The sequence below is a fragment of the Drosophila busckii genome, chromosome 3R (genome assembly GCF_011750605.1).
Source record: "Drosophila busckii strain San Diego stock center, stock number 13000-0081.31 chromosome 3R, ASM1175060v1, whole genome shotgun sequence".
In the NCBI taxonomy this organism is placed as follows: domain Eukaryota; kingdom Metazoa; phylum Arthropoda; class Insecta; order Diptera; family Drosophilidae; genus Drosophila; species Drosophila busckii.
This window is the reverse complement of record NC_046607.1, coordinates 3,704,339-3,720,688: the sequence shown is the minus strand read 5'-3', so window position 1 is coordinate 3,720,688 and position 16,350 is coordinate 3,704,339. Positions and strand designations below refer to the sequence as shown.

The following is a 16,350-nucleotide window of genomic DNA, read 5'->3' as shown; positions in this document are numbered from 1 at the left end:
TGGCTTTTAAATGAGATAAGGTGGCAGCTCTCTTTTTGAACTGTTAGACTATTTAAAGATGTATCGATAACTATTCAAAAGAGAAAAACAGAATATTTTGAATACATTTTAGGATACAATATACAATACATGTACAGATCCAAATATTAAGAAATAATTCTGCGGTCTTATTTTGTATAGTGCAAATATTGTGCCTCCAAGCATCGATAGGTATCGATACCTATTTGAATAGAAATCGATGCTGCGACGCATTACTAATTATTAGCAGTGCCTTCATAAAACAACAAAAAAAACATCGGTTGCTGCCCTGATATTGTTATTAATTTAATGCTGGGAACAATAAAAGCAACCACACAGCTGTCAGCATGGGAATTCTAGAGAAGATTGCTGAAATTGAGAGGGAAATTGCCCGCACTCAGAAGAACAAAGGTAAGCTGCTGGTGGCAGGTGCAAAGCCGGCAAGAGACAACGCGGCGTCGAAATCCGCAACGCTGGCAATGGAATTTATGGTTAGAATGCACTTGATATTTTCATTCCATAGCTACCGAGTATCATTTGGGTCTGCTGAAGGCCAAGTTAGCCAAATACCGCTCCCAATTGTTAGAGCCGGCGAAAAAAGGTGAGAAGGGTGAAGGTTTTGATGTTTTGAAAAGTGGAGATGCGCGTGTGGCGCTTATAGGCTTCCCTAGTGTGGGCAAGTCCACTATGTTATCGACTCTGACCAAAACTGAATCGGAAGCAGGTAAGCTACTAACTGTATGTTTGGGAAAAGTAAATGACTTATGCATATTTATGTTTTTAGCCAACTATGAGTTCACTACGTTGACATGCATTCCGGGTGTGATTGAGTACCAGGGCGCCAATATACAGCTGCTGGATTTGCCGGGTATTATTGAAGGTGCCGCACAGGGTAAGGGACGTGGTCGTCAGGTCATTGCTGTTGCACGTACCGCCGATCTTGTGCTGATGATGCTGGACGCCACCAAACCCAATGTTCATCGCGAGCTGTTAGAGCGTGAGCTGGAATCAGTGGGCATACGGCTTAACAAACGCAAGCCGAACATTTACTTCAAGCAAAAAAAGGGCGGCGGCCTAAGCTTCAACTCCACGTGTGCACTGACGCGCTGTAGTGAGAAAATGGTTCAAATGATTTTGCATTCGTTTAAGATCTTTAATGCGGAAGTGCTCTTCCGAGAGGACTGCACAGAGGATGAGTTCATCGACGTTGTGACTGCCAATCGTGTCTACTTGCCTTGTTTGTATGTTTACAACAAAATAGATCAAATATCCATAGAGGAGGTGGATCGCCTAGCGCGACAGCCAAACTCAATTGTGGTCAGCTGCAACATGAAGCTAAATCTAGACTACATGCTGGAGGCCCTATGGGAGGCACTGCAGCTGATAAGAGTATACACTAAGAAGCCTGGCGCACCGCCAGATTTCGATGATGGCCTTATTCTGAGAAAGGTACGTCTCTCAATTTATTGAAAACAACATCATTTTAAAAGCGTCTTTTCATTTAGGGCGTCAGTGTGGAGCATGTGTGTCACGCTATACATCGGACGCTTGCTGCTCAATTTAAATACGGCCTGGTGTGGGGCACCTCAACGAAATACTCGCCGCAGCGTGTGGGCATAGCTCATATAATGGCCGATGAGGATGTGATTCAAGTGGTCAAAAAATAATGCGAGGCGCAAATGCAAATGCATGTTTGTTAATCTAAAGCTAGTGTTCAAGTTCAGTTGAAATACACATACCTATATCTGCCTATGCTGATTATTAAACTACTACTAGGTTGGTAAAAAGAGTTTATTGAGACTTTACTTGATAACAACTAACAATAATTCCACCATAACCATAATCATTTGGCGCCAGTCGTGTTGTTTGCGCTGGACGCCGTGGCAGACGCATAACTTTTGTTCAACGCTCTCATGCCAGAAATATTGTAGAAGGGCGTGGGGCCACTGGTGATGCGCGAAGGTTCTACCAGTTGATCTGGGGAGCTATCGAGCTTGGCAAATACGTTAGTTGCATCGCGTAGTCGATACCGTCGCAGATTCAAATAGTGCTCCTTTTGCTCCTCTACGCGCTGATGCACCTCATGCAAGCGTCCAGCCAGCGAGATGAACGATTCGTTGAGCTGACGAAAACCACGCTTCAGATCGTCTGGCGAAATATTCTGTGGATTGGCCAGTGCATGCATGTGGCGTTCAGTTAACGTTATCTGCTGTCGGAACGATATCAGATCCTCCTCGTACTTGGCCACCAGGCACTGGAAGTACTGGAATGGAGCATTGTTCTCAAACTGCAGGGCGGCAGGCGTGTCTTGTGTTCGCTGTGCCATCTCCAACGATTGTATGGCTTTCGCCGTTTCACTGCGTATCTGTTTGATTTGCTGATGATTCGCATCCACCGAATTGGCCACATTCTGTAGCACCCAACGTAGATTTGTAATCTCATGGCTTACATTGCTTAGCTTGGACGTCGAAGTGCGTCCAATGTCGGAGGATATGGTCTTCTGTTGCTTTATGTAAGTTTTCAGCGCGTCCACAGTTTTAACAATCTCATCAGGCACTTGTGTCTCCTTAATCTGTTGAAAGAAATCCATAGTTGACTAACTACCAATAATATTCTCAATTTATTAGCGCACCTTAATGCCATCCTGTTTGTTGTCGCCTAGCTTGGGTTGCATAGCCGTCACATCAATGCCACCTAGACCAACAAAAGCCGGTGGTGCTGCGGCCGGCTGTCCACCAGCGGTTAATGGCTTGCCAAACACGCCGCCACTGGTGCCCCCAGCGAAAACAGAGCCACCAAGTGGCATACTGGTGAAGGGCTGGGCGGTTGCCGTCGTTGTGGTGGTTTTAAAATTAAGACTAGCTCCGGCTGTGGGCTGCGGCTTGGCAAAGGAAAATGTTCCTACAGCGCCACCTAGTGCTCCAGTCATTGGTGCTCCGAAGGCGGGTGGAGCTGTGGTTGGCGCACTCGTTGCAGGCGTCGCAAAGCTAAACGTTGGCGCCACAGTAGCGGTTGTTGTTCCAAGAGGGGGTGCACCAAAAGCAGATGGTGCTGCTGCTCCGAAAGCAGATGGTGCTGCTGCTCCGAATGCAGATGGTGCCGTTGTTCCAAAAGCAGATGGTGCTGTTGTGCCAAAAGCAGATGGTGCTGTTGTTCCAAAAGCAGATGGTGCTGTTGTTCCAAATGCAGATGGTGCTGTTGATCCAAATGGCATCGTAGACGCACCAAACGCAGGCAATCCTAAGGATGTTGGAGCAGCAGTCGCTGGAGAGCCAAAGCTAAGTGTTGGCGCCGCACTCACTGTGCCTGGAAAGCTGAAGCTGGGCGCTGCTGAGGCCGCCAAGCCGCCAAGAGTTGAGGCATTTGGCGGCGCTGCTGTCTTCGCGCCAAAACCACCAAACACATTTGCTCCTGGAGCCGCTGCAGGTAGACCAGTGTTTGTTGTGGGTGTATTGAAGAAAAAGGACATGGTGAAATACTTGAGCTTCACTAATTAACAATAAATTTAAAGCTGTGAGTAAAACAAAAACACAGGTAAATTGTTAAAAATATTAATAAACGTCTGCAGCGGAGTGCAGTGTGACCGAAAACTGAAATTAAAAAAATACCACACACAGAGCTGCTGCAAAATACCAAAACAAAAAATCATACATCGTTATCGAGTCGTAGTAACGATCTCCAGATGGCGTCGTTTATAGTTCAACATAGTGGCAACGTTGTATTAAATTGGCGGAATATTTACAGTTATTTGTATCATATGTTTTTATCTTTCTTCGGAAATTATTTACGCACGTTTTTCATGTTTTGCATTTCGCTACCCGTTTAAATTGAAAATGTCTTCAGTCGCGGAAGAGTACAGTGATTATTTAAATAAGACTGGCGTTATGAAGCGCTTAGTTGAAATATTGGAGCATTTAGTGGAAATAGATCCGCTGCCGGTTGATCCATTGATGGAGATATTGCACGCGTTGGGCTGCCCGCTTATACCGCAAGCCCAAATAAAGGCGCTGGAGCGAGAAGTTTCCCATGCTCAAGATGAACTGCGTTACTTGCGCCGCGTGCTTATCAATATTGGCGGACGGAATGATCTCTACGACAGCGACACCGATGAAGACGAGTATGTAGGCGTAGTGGGCACACGTTCGGGTGTGGCGCAGCTTTACGCGCTAGAGTCAGGTGTCTACAATCCAGATCAGTCTCCATGTGCATCGCCAGTCCCATACCTTCTGACTGGTGCAAAGCTCGTTAAGAAAGAGGAAAAGTCGCAGCATTAAGATGAAAAGTCGAGCTGCACTCGCACAATTAGTTGTAAGTTTTTGCATTATGTATTAATTACATAGTAGCTGCATTTGAAGCACTTTAAGTCTTCGTATTAATGAACATTATGAGCTTGTTTTGAACAAATAAATGCATGTGAATGCACTTGAGGTGAATAGACCCCTGTGGGGAAATCAATAACTAATTTGAAATATCACTCGCTCTCTCGCTGCCTTGTTGCTGTGCTCTCAAACCAAATTCAATTAAGCCAAACATGTTGCACATGTAAATGGGTTAACGGCATCATGTACACCTTACATATTCACTAGAGCGAGAGAGAGTAGCATAGCCTATCAGCATACGCTTAAGTTTAAATATTGTTACTTTTGATTTGCATTCCATTTAAATATTTTGTAAAAATAAATACAAATAAATATTTTTATAGTGTATTTTACGTTTAATAATACGGCTGCACTTAAAATAAAAGTAAAGTTATCACAATTTATTTGCTGCTGGCGCAATAAATCCATCTAATCCACGGTGGGTGGTGGGAATGGGCTCTAGGCGACAGTTGCATGTCCCTTTGATAAATAAACTGCAGTCTAGTTGACATGCATACATAAATATTTGCAGTAAAAACAAAACAGATTTTTCCCACATGCACTTAAATAGACAACACACACATACACACACACATAGATAGCATCTGGTGTGGGAGGGCGCAGCGTGTAGGCGTGGCTGCTGCTGTTATTTCAACTGTGCTTGTTTGTTTATTTTTTAGTAGTAGTAGTTGTAGTTTTTTGTGCTAGTCTAGTAGCTGCTTTTTTCTAGTGTAGTTTTTTTTTATGGTTTACATTTTGGCATTGATTAATCGCTGCGAAAATTGCCGTTTAACGCAAATTGCTGGCCAAAGAAAAAAACTAAACATGGTAACGTATCTATTGATTGAATTAATATATTGTTGTACACAGACAATAGCTTTAAGGCAATTATTTATGCTGAAAAGAGCTACATGCATGAAAATAGCATAATAAATATTTTATTTCTCTCTAAATTTGCCAGTTAGTTATAGAAATTCGAAAATGTTTTATTTGCTTGCTCTTGCTGAAATTTTAAGCTTGTAATTAATCATAAATGCTGGCAACTGCTATTCAAGCTAAAACTAAAACAAACGCAATATTTGAATTGTGAGCCTTGCTGCCTGGTCTATCTATGTATATATACGATATATTGGGGCGCCTAATCTGAATGCGTGCCAGTGCTAGGATTCAAGCCCAGGAGCAAGGTTTTGGCTGCATGGCGTAAAAATCAGCTTTGGTTGTCAGTCTGTTGTAGCGTAAAACTTTAACCACATAAAATACGAGCCCGTTGGGCAGCTGCAGCCGCAATACAAGCCATGCACAAAATAGAACAAGCTTGCAGTAAAGTTAAGCGCTGCCAACTTTATAATACACTTGTACTATGTAGCTGAAACAAAAACACGCAAGTTGGTACGCCAAAGTTTATTTGTATTTCAAGCAGAATATGTTTAAAATGGAAAACGTTAATTAAATCGAAGATCTCTTCTCCCTATTTGCACATGCTTTCGATACCCTTTAACAAAGTGTTAAAGTGTATAAAAAGCAAAACAAGAGCACCGAATTGCAGTCGAAATATAGTACAGCGCAAAAAGGCAAGGATTACAAATAGGTTAAGGGGACTGGTATGAATTACAGGCAAGCTACGCGAATAGCTCAATGTTCTTACTTTTACTGTCTGGTTGCTTATGCTTATGGTTTCTATATGGTTATTTACTTCTTGACTGTGATTGCAGAATAAAACAACTGTGTTTGTTATTTAACTATAATTTAAAAATAAATGTTTGTTCTGCTTCTTGGAAATATTTAGCATAATGCATCATTTCCTTTTAAATGTCAAAGGCTCTTTTTTCTATAACAATTTTCAAGTTTCTATGAAAATTCTTTGTGGGCTTAGACTTATGTACATCTCAAAATTCAAAAGAAAACTGAGTTCATACCACTGCAATCCTCTCGTTAGGGGTATCACTCGCCAATGCCAAAGGAACAGACACACACACACACACACACGCAAAAAAAGAGCATAGTCGGACAAAAAGTGAGCACACAAAATGGCTGCAAGTTAAGCTCTTTGCTCACTGCTGGACACAACGCTTCAATTTCATGTCGAGTAAATTTTAATTTACAGCTCTTGTGTGTGACCGCAGGTTTTGACCAGCATGCAATCCAAAAAAAACTTTGTTGCTCTTTCGTTTTTTATGCTGCCTGGCTGGCTTGTTGGTTAAATGATATATCCGACTGGCCACTATTCAAACGTTGACCGAAAGGGCCAAAATTTAAAGCCAAATTGCCACGAGTGCATGAGGCAGCTGCCTGGACTAATTGAAGCTGCTGCAAGTTATGAACTATGCTTCATTAGCATGGCTATTAATGCTTAATGCTATTAGGCTAATAAGGCGGCTGTTGAAGCGCAAAGTTCTTTTTATTGATTGCTTTTAACTTTGCAAGTGCCATAAAAATGTGTTGTCCTAAATAGCACGAAAATTGATGTTACTACAAAAGAATTTCAACAATTAAAAAGCAATTAGGCAGCACTAAGCGCATTAATAAATGAAGCTTACGAATTTTAAGCGAGCCAAATAAATATGTAAGTACATTTGAGTCGTAGCGATTGCTGAAGCATTCGCTGGAAATAATTAAAATGCATTTAATTAAAAAATGGTATACACTAACATGTTCATTGATTATAAGTAAACATTCTATTGGAATTTTATTATTATTATTCTAGCAATTTGTTTACTTGCTTAAATGCAAATAGTCCATACACAAATTATAACCAAAAGAGATGCCTTCGATTTTGTAGAACAATTCAATAAAATTGTGGTTTGCTTTTAGTCCGTGCTGCATATTTGTAAAAGAACTAAACATAAAATTCTATTTAGAAAACTAGTCAGAACAAATTGTTTTAAATATTATTAATGTGCTTCAAAACTGCAAAATATAAAAGCAAACAAAATGCAAAGAGCTCTGAGAATAAATAAAATAACAATTAGCATTTAGTGCATTATATTTATGAAATGCAACTGAGTCGTTATATATATATCGGGCTTAATTATATAATTTCGCTCTATGGCTAGCTCTCTAGCAGTTTATAATTTGTATGGCTATTTGTATTTGTATTGGCAGCTGTTGAGCGAATTGCAGCTTGTTTTCGCACAATTTGACCCAAATACATCAATGTCTGCCAAATATATAGATATGCATGTATATTGCCAAATATTTGGCACGCACTAGCGCACACACACACACACACATGCAGGATATATTACTAGTGTACGTGTGCGTGTATTTGTTGAGCAAAAACTAAGCGCATTTTGTCATCTGTTGTCATCATTCATTCGAAGCAGCAGCAGCAGCAGATGAAAATTACAAAAAAGGGTTCACCATTTTTATGTGTCAACAAGAATAATTTGTGTCACTAAAACAAACACGAAGACACACGCCAAAAAGAAAAGAAAAGATGACAAACACGAAAAAAAAGGACAACAACAAAAGCGGCAAGCATATTAATTATGAAAACAGGACACAGACAAACAAACAAAATCTAAAGTAACAGCAACACATGAACAAACTGCCACAAGCACGTACAATAGCAACAAAAACAACAACAAGAGAAAAAAGCGCTAAGGAATCAACAAGCAGCTTGAAATTAATACAAGCACACATACATGCAAACACACATAGACTACGTGCAACGTTAGGATTTATGTGTGTGCAAGTGTGTGGCACGTGTACGTGTCGTAATCCTTTTACCGTGCAACATTTTAACTTTGCCAACTGCTGCACAATTTCTATAAACTTTGCTCAAACAATTTTTTTGTTGTGAGCTGTGACTGCCGCAGTAGGCACGATTTGGAATAAACTGCAAACTTTCAAAAGATATAGATATGGGCAAAAGCCAAACAAAAATAAATTCATAGCATAAAGTATACCTGAGTATACCTATGTCACTCATCATTAAATCGCCCACAGAGGCAGCTCCGTAGACTCCCTCGAGGCTCGAATTGCTTTGCTCTGACTAAGTCTGCGACACTTGATGATTAACCCCAATTAAGCAAAGCTGCTGGCTTATTAGTAAATCTGTCTGGGCTGCTTAAATTGAGTAAACGCAGTGTGGAAGGCAACTACTTCAACGTACTAGCTGTACAGTCATGCATGTCACATTACGCATACGACGCGTCGCACAAAATTGTCTCACAATGACAACGACAAATGCCAGTGAAAGAAAAAACGTTTTTAATTGCAAATATTACTACAATGAATAGCCATATTGAGCTAGCTGGCTGGCAGTCGAACTCCCTTTGGTGGCATTAACAGCGCAGGCCTCTAATTATTTTGTAAATGCGGCCGCCCGCAACGCTGCGCTTCATTAAAATACAACAACAACAAGAAGCTGCAGAAAAAAGCAACGCACTTTTTACTGCGAATGCCACTGCCACTGTCCCTGATGGATGACTTAATCATCCAGAAAAGCGACCATACAAATCAACAAGCAAACAGCGTTTGGCCAAAGCGCTTGTCACAGAAATTTAACGAGTGGCCAAGGGGCTGGCTGGGAGTCTGCTGGTGGCTGCTGCTGCTGCAGTGGACGAGCCATGGACCGCTCAAAATTAATGGAGCAAATCAAACGAGCCAAAAAAACAGACGCTAACCGACTTTAGCAGCTAAAGTTGCCGCTACAGTTACAGTCAGAGTTACAATTTGGCAGCGGCAGCGGCTCGCATTGTGAGTTTGCTGTTGGGCGTGGCTGGGGCTTGGGCTTGTGCCTTAATAATGACGACGAGATTTGTGTGGGCCGCATACGAAATTAGCCCAACGTGGCTGCCGGCGGGCGCTTGGCGTTGCCAGACTCGAAATTTTAATGTTGCCGCTCATTAATTTTGCACTGAACAGTGAACGCAAACGCGAGTTTGTTTTTAATTAAAACCAAGCGCAAATTGTAAAAATATTAACTTCCGTTGCAGGCACCCAAAAAACAAAAAAAAATTATAATAATAATGTGCTTTATGCTGTATGTGTAGGGTGGGAAGACTAAAATATATCCTGTAGTTTGTAGTAAAATGGAAATGTTTGCTATTAGTTAAATAACTGCATTGCATATTGAAAATGCAGTTTGCTGAAAATTATTTATCACGCATACGCCGCTTAGCACACACTGCATGGGTATAGGTTTTAACAACACATTCTTATGGCAACTTATACATATTTATTTCGTTTACACTTTGCACACTGTATGGCGCCAACTTTAGCACTTTAAATTTATGTGGCGTTTTTTCTTTCGCTTGCTTTTGATTCTTTTTTGCTGGCGTTAATTAAGCAAATTAGCCAAGCAGCGCACTAAGGCCAAAGACATACAGTGCGCAGCTTTTTAGCATCACCTGACGAGCTCTATATATGTAGTTGCCCTTGCTGTTTATACAGCGCACACACACTAAACTCGTTGAATTCGCATTAAACGTACAAATTTTAGCTCAACGTGCTGCGCTTAGGTCAAAAAAATGAACGGAAACAACTGTTTCCTGCCTTCATTCGGACTGCTGCTTACAATTTACTATTCATTTGAATTTCTGCAGTCGACTAAACCATAAAATGCCAAAAGATTGTGAAACGTTGCTGCCACAGAGCCACAGCCACAGTCACTACCACATCCTTAGCATCCGCTAAATATTTCGCTTTTTTTCGCTCAAACCATAACAATTACAACAATAGCATAAATAAATATAAGCGCCAGGGCATTTAGCGTGTAAAAAGCTTTGGAAAAAGCTTTAAATATTTAATCAATTTAAATATTAGCAAGTTATATAAATAAATGCTGCAAAATAAGCAGTGAGCTTAAATATATTTAATAATTGGCAGTCACTTCTTATTAATTTTGACTTGCAATTAGTTCTGCTTGCCACAAAATAATTGCAAATGTGAAAATCACACACCGTACCTAAAGTTCTACTAAATAATTTGATAGTAGACTTACTATAGTTAGGAAATGTAGTGAGACAAACAGAATTAAGAATCACAATCGTTATAATTTTTATTATAAAAATAAGACTAATGTGTAATATAAGTTCTAATTGATTACTTTATTCTTCAATTTAAATAATAAATCCTAAATAATTTTATAAAGCTTATTATCATTAGCTGTGAGCAAAAAAAAAAAAAACAGATAATGATTATCAAAGATTTTTATCTTTTTACGCAGCATAAAACTCTTTAGAAAATTTATTTATCTTCTGTTTTATTTCATGACAATATTTTTGCATGTTTTATAGAAGAATCCTTAACCTCTGGACCAGATTTTTTATTTTTTAAATACCACTTCGTGAATTTCTTGCCCTTAGTGTATTCCAAAGTCGCTTGGGTTTGTTTTTATTTCTTTTCTACTTGAGCCATAAAAAAAGAAGCTGCGCACATTAAGAAAAATTGTTTCTGTATTCGAAACTAAACTATGCATGGCTAAGAGCCTATGTGCCGAGCATTTACAATTCGAAATTCGAATGCATGCGCTGAAGAAAACACTTTAAAAAATCATTTTTATATGTTTGTGACTACTTAGATGAGTTAAGGGATTTGGTTTAAGGCACATTTTGCTGAGCAATTTATATGCTAAGCGTTGCCAAGCGTAATGGAACTACAGCCAGACACACACACACAATCACACGCACACACATGTTATGCTATTTGTGAGCTTAGCGTCTTTGGTAAACTGTGTGCAGTTGTTGGCTTAAAGCGTATGCGATTTTCAAGTGGAAAAGTTGGTGAGCATACACTTCAACTTAAAGTTGCACGAGTTATTGCAGTTGGCATAGAAATAGAAATGGAAATGGCTATGGCAGTGGAAGTTTCCACAGTCACGTGACTGCCATAACATATCGCATATTCGGTCTGTCTAATGGGAATTAAGAAACTCTAACGAGCGTGACAAATGCAAATAGAAGCAACGAAGCGTTTGGCCAATTTGTCTACGAATTTATGTCATATCGATAGCAACAGCATGAGGAAGACTATAAACAACAACAACAAGGGATACATAAGCTTAATTAAGACGATGTGTATATATTGTAAACTTTTGATTTATTAAATAAAATATATTGTCTAACAAAGCTTAAATTGATAAATTTCAATTGCAGTCTTATTGAATTATGCTGCAGCTGTGCAATTTTCCACATGCCAATTTTGTTGGGGCCCGTTTGCATTGCATCGTGCAAGTGCTTGAAATTACATTTTTCACATTAATAAAAAGCAAAAAAAAAAATCCAAGTGAGCTGCTGCCGCTGCCACTGTTGCAACTATGCAAATGTGCCGCGTGCAGCGCAGCAGATAAAATTGGGCAGGAGTCGCATGTGTGAGTGTTGCTTTTATTTTTTTTGGCAGCTACTCCAGCCAGCAGCAGTAGCAGTCTGCAGTCCCTTACTGTGCGCAAAAAAAAGCAGAGAAGAAGAAGAAAAAACCTTGTTAGTTTAGTCTCACATAATGTGCAGCAGCTGTTGCCGGCAGTGCCAAAAGTCACAATAAATTTGTGCATTAGCTGAAACTCGGTTTAGCCCACAGCTGGCGCCCAGTTCGCAGTTCGTGCAACGCGTACGCACCCAAAAGCAAAGAAAAGAAAATTATGCATAAATAAAATATAAACAGTGCGTTTGCCGCAAGAATATTTGCGCTCAAAATGCTTGAGGAGCAGCAGACAGCAGCAGAAGCAGCAGGCTCAAGTTGCCGCTGGTTATTTGGCTTGTTTTTAATAAGAAAATTAATTAGTTGCTAATTATGCTTTGGCGGCTTTGCATGCGCTCGCGAAAAACGTTCAATTACTTAAAAAGTAATTAAATTAAAGCAGTAACATTCGCTTTAAGCAGCGGCAAAAGAGTTTTCCCCCAGCTTACTCACGCTCAGTTTCAGTTGAATGCGCTTTATTTTTTACATAAAGATAAGTTGCACTAATCTCTTTGTATCTTTTGAAGCAGATTCTACTTCCTTTTTTTTGGCTGAATGTCTCCCAAATGCGCCAATCGAATGTCCTTTCTTTGCCATTGGGTCTTCAAGTTTTATGCTTGGGCTGGGAGCTGCCAACTTTTTGTTGTAGTTACTCAAGCTTTTTATTATTGTTTCAAGTGTTGCTTGTGCCTCGCTTGTATACAGATAACTACGTGCTAAGAAATGTGCAGCAAACTACACACACTCACACACACATACACATCTATATACAATAAGAAATGGAGGCACGAGTAGAGAGCGTTAAGCAGACAATGGCAGGCGCCCACGTCTCCATGGACACATTCTAATAAAAAGCAAGCATTGAGAACGGCATTTTGTGTTGCCTTTTTTGCGGTGCTTCCTGCAAGGACTAGAGATGCGAAATTTTCGTTAGAAATCACAGCCATTATATGCTCAGTGCTTGTAAGCGTTGCTACATATGCTCAGCTCTTTGCTGTAACTCAACACTGGCCGCAGCTTTGGCTTGGCTTTGGCTCTAGCCGCTGCGCTTTTCTTTTTAGGCAACATTTGAGTTATAAATGCGGTACAACTTGAATGAATCTCATGGGCGTAATAGTTTTCAAATGGCTTTTATCTAGCCTCCATCTCTCTCTCGCTCTCGCTCTCGTCTGTTGCGTGTGCGCCTCGACAAAAACTATTGCACACAAGTGGCTGCTGCCGCGTCCGACTGTTCCGACTGTCCAACGCAGTCAGTCGGCTGGCAAACACGCTTGCCTGCCGAATCAGTGAGTGTATAAGCAACAAATTGCTGGTTTATGCAGTTTGTGGGCACACAGCCACAGCCACAGACGGCGCTTTAAACATGGCTAAGCAGTTGCTAACTCAACTGCTTAGATAAATTTGCTAAGCAAGTTTTATTAGAATTCAAGGCAAAGTTAATTTTGTGCACAAATGCGTAATCAGAAATGATGCAGCTTTAACTTAAATTAATGCGCGTCCTTCAGTTCAATGCCAAGCTGTGGACATTTTTTTTATTGCAAATGCCAATCAAGCTGTAAGCCTTGATAATAGATTAAGTGGGCAGAAAAGCGATTTTTTCATTTTGTTTATGCGCATTATTGACACCCACGCCCAAGTGCTGGCGCTTCCGCTCAATTAGTGGCATAAACAAAATAAATACAACTTCATTACTTAAAGATTTGATTGACTGTTCAAAAGTTAAAGCTGCTTAAGGCAAAAACAAATAAATGCTAAAACTTTAGAGACAAATAAAAAAATAAATTTTTGTGGAATGAGTTGGACAGTAGGCTTAGAATTTATGCTGTTGTAGGTAGCTTAATATTCAATAAAAAGCAGCAGCAGTTTTAGCAGAGAGTAAAGATCGTACGTTTTTGAATAAGACTTTAGTCTTATTTAATTTAACTTCAATTTGTGCGCACATCAATAATAAATATTGTTAGTACACAAGCCCTACATTGCTGCTATTTAAATATTTGTCTGCTGTCTGCTTTTATTATTGCCATTGTAATTTGTTTACTAAGCTCGACGCATTTGCACTGCACTCCACTCATGGATATAGAATAGAGTGCTTCATAAATTATCGAAGCTCTGGTATATTAGCAATTTTAATGCACTTGGCCTTATGGCACATATTAAATGCTAATGTTGCTGCCAGACGACGCTCGCCCAAAATCTTAAAGCAAAACCAGACCGAAACCAAAAGTGTAACAACAACTGGGACCTGGAAGTTTCTTCTTTTATTTTTTTCTGGTGTACTACATGACATTTACAAGTTATTATTATGCAAAGGACACGCGTTGCGAGGGATGCCTGCAAAATCTGCGCCAATGTTGGGCGAATTTGCATTTATTCATGGCATAAATAAAGCATATAGCGCAACGTGGGCCACCTACGCCACCAAAAGGGAAACAAAAAAATTTTAATCTGACAAAAACCGTGTCATATATGTATATAGGCAATGTTGAATTTGCGCTGACCTACGCTAAAAAGTTGCGACAATGGCTTACAGCATGTGGCAAGCTTAGAGTGTGTTGCTGCCCACACAATTTGCCGGCCAGCTGGACCCATTTTTAAGCCAACACCTGCTGCCACACTAAAACTATTGCAATTATAAATACATGTTGTACATATTTAAATCTGTTTTAGCTATGGCCAGCTGGCTGGCTGTCTGTGGTTTCGACATTGCACATCAGTTGATTTGGAGTAGTTTATGCTGCGGTCGCTGCTTGTGATGTGCATTTAATTGCTTCAATGCAAATGCAAACCAATGGCAGATAAGGTTCAGTTATTTATCAAAAAATTACGTGTGCGTACTGAGAATTAGCGAAATTGGTAAATACATTGGCAGGATGCTAATTCAACGAACAGCTGTTTATATTTTTTTTTTCCTAGAGGCTTATGAAAAATTCTGAAAAGCAACTGTAATGTGTAAAAATAAAGTTGGCAGCTCAGCACAAAGATTAAAATTCACGAAAAATATATGTTATTGTTTATAAAAGTCAACATAATACTTGTTGCTTAAATATATACATACATATAAATATACTGGAACTATTTATTATTATCCTAGGCTACCCTATTCAAGTGGTCTCGATAGCTACCATAAAAGAAAATGTTCTTATTTGAAGTTTAACTTAATTGTAGATTTGTATAATAGTTTGCTGAACCCAATTTATTTACAGCAGTTGTGTAAAAACATAAAATATATAATGTGAACTGCTTAGCATAATAATCAGACAACTTACCAAATTTAATATATGTCGAAATTTGAATAAATTTGCTAGTTTCAACTTGCTCAATAGATTACTTTTAAGTAAAATATTATTATTATCACTATGCTAGCTGCTCCTTCATTGCGTGCGTAGTCGCCAACACTCCAAACAGTACTGACCTATAAGTGGCCTCGCTTGCTCGCTTACCTGCCAGCCTCACATTGATCACAGTGTGAGAATAAAAAGTGAGAGCACAAACCCTTCTGAGAGCGTGAGCGACAGCGAATTGTGTCGCCAACAGTCCAGACACTACTGAGCGCGCTTCGCTAGCTGCATTACCAAGCAGCCTCCCACACATTTCCAAAATGCAATAAGAAGCTGAGAGCACGAGGTCATTGGAGAGAGTGAACGATAGCAGCTCGTTCTTGCTGGCTTAACTGCCAGCCTCACATTGATCACAGTGCAAGAAAGAAGGTGAGAGCGCAACCCTCTCAGAGAACATGAGCGACGGCCATTGCTTTTGTTATTAGCTTATCGCTTTATAGCGAAAGGAGTGCTGCTCACCGCTCTCTTGCGTATGCGCTCGATCGCTAGACGAGAGCGTCGCAGCTTTGTTGCTGACAGAGCGCATCATACGATGTAGGCGGGAATTGTTTTAAGCGCACGTAGGTGCCTAAGTTAATCTTAGCTAATGAATGTGTCTTTGTAGTTTGACATAAATGTGCCTAATACGTAGATCGTAGAACCAATCAATAAAATCTCTATGAGTCTTATTACTGTTTTAAATCCGTGCTGCAAATGTTTACATACATAAAATATACAAAATATGCTTTACTTTGCTTAACTTAATAAAGTAAATTACCAAAATTAGTATAAAAAGTTTTACTCTGTCTACAGTGACGACTCAAATTAGTCTTAAAAGCTGCTTAGTGGTGCAAGTGAGTGTCAAACCACAAATTATAAGCAAGGCATCTTTAAAGCTTAAGCACCCAAACCACAGCATTCAAAACTCTCAAATAAACACACAAAGCCGCATAATATTGAATTTGATGAAATGTTTATACATAACATATGTACGTATGTAAAATTAGCACAACATGTGTGTGTCCCACACCCATACAGAGGGCAGCATAAAAGCTTTGACGTAATAAAATGTGGAATGTGGCATATGCTGAAATCAAAGTGCTGTAAAATTTGCCTCAAGTTAACGCGACAACAACTTAAAGACCCCCCCAACCCCCAAACTAGCAGCAAACAGTTGCATGTTTATGGGTTTGCATGTGTGTGTGTGTTTTGCGCTTTTGTTGACGCCTACAGCAAGCAGCGAACACCTGAAGGCA

The 16,350-nt window shown here is 39.8% G+C and overlaps 3 protein-coding genes across 3 annotated transcripts; 2 read left to right on the top strand and 1 right to left on the bottom strand.

Annotated features, from left to right (window-relative positions):
- The first annotated feature begins 256 nt into the window (after positions 1-256).
- Positions 257-1,804, top strand: LOC108604649 (developmentally-regulated GTP-binding protein 2). The gene is made up of 4 exons (XM_017994199.2): positions 257-429; positions 542-742; positions 803-1,467; positions 1,524-1,804. Exons 1-4 carry the CDS (start codon positions 366-368, stop codon positions 1,683-1,685), a joined length of 1,092 nt encoding a protein of 363 aa, XP_017849688.1. The 5' UTR covers positions 257-365; the 3' UTR covers positions 1,686-1,804.
- LOC108604648 (nuclear pore complex protein Nup58) lies at positions 1,797-3,586 on the bottom strand. Its single transcript, XM_017994198.2, has 2 exons — positions 2,651-3,586; positions 1,797-2,590 (listed from the first exon to the last, which is right to left on the bottom strand). Exons 1-2 carry the CDS (start codon positions 3,485-3,487, stop codon positions 1,862-1,864), a joined length of 1,566 nt encoding a protein of 521 aa, XP_017849687.1. The 5' UTR covers positions 3,488-3,586; the 3' UTR covers positions 1,797-1,861.
- A 226-nt stretch (positions 3,587-3,812) lies between these two features.
- LOC108602640 lies at positions 3,813-4,634 on the top strand. Its single transcript, XM_017990785.1, has one exon. It carries the CDS (start codon positions 3,852-3,854, stop codon positions 4,290-4,292), a length of 441 nt encoding a protein of 146 aa, XP_017846274.1. The 5' UTR covers positions 3,813-3,851; the 3' UTR covers positions 4,293-4,634.
- Positions 4,635-16,350: the final 11,716 nt, after the last annotated feature.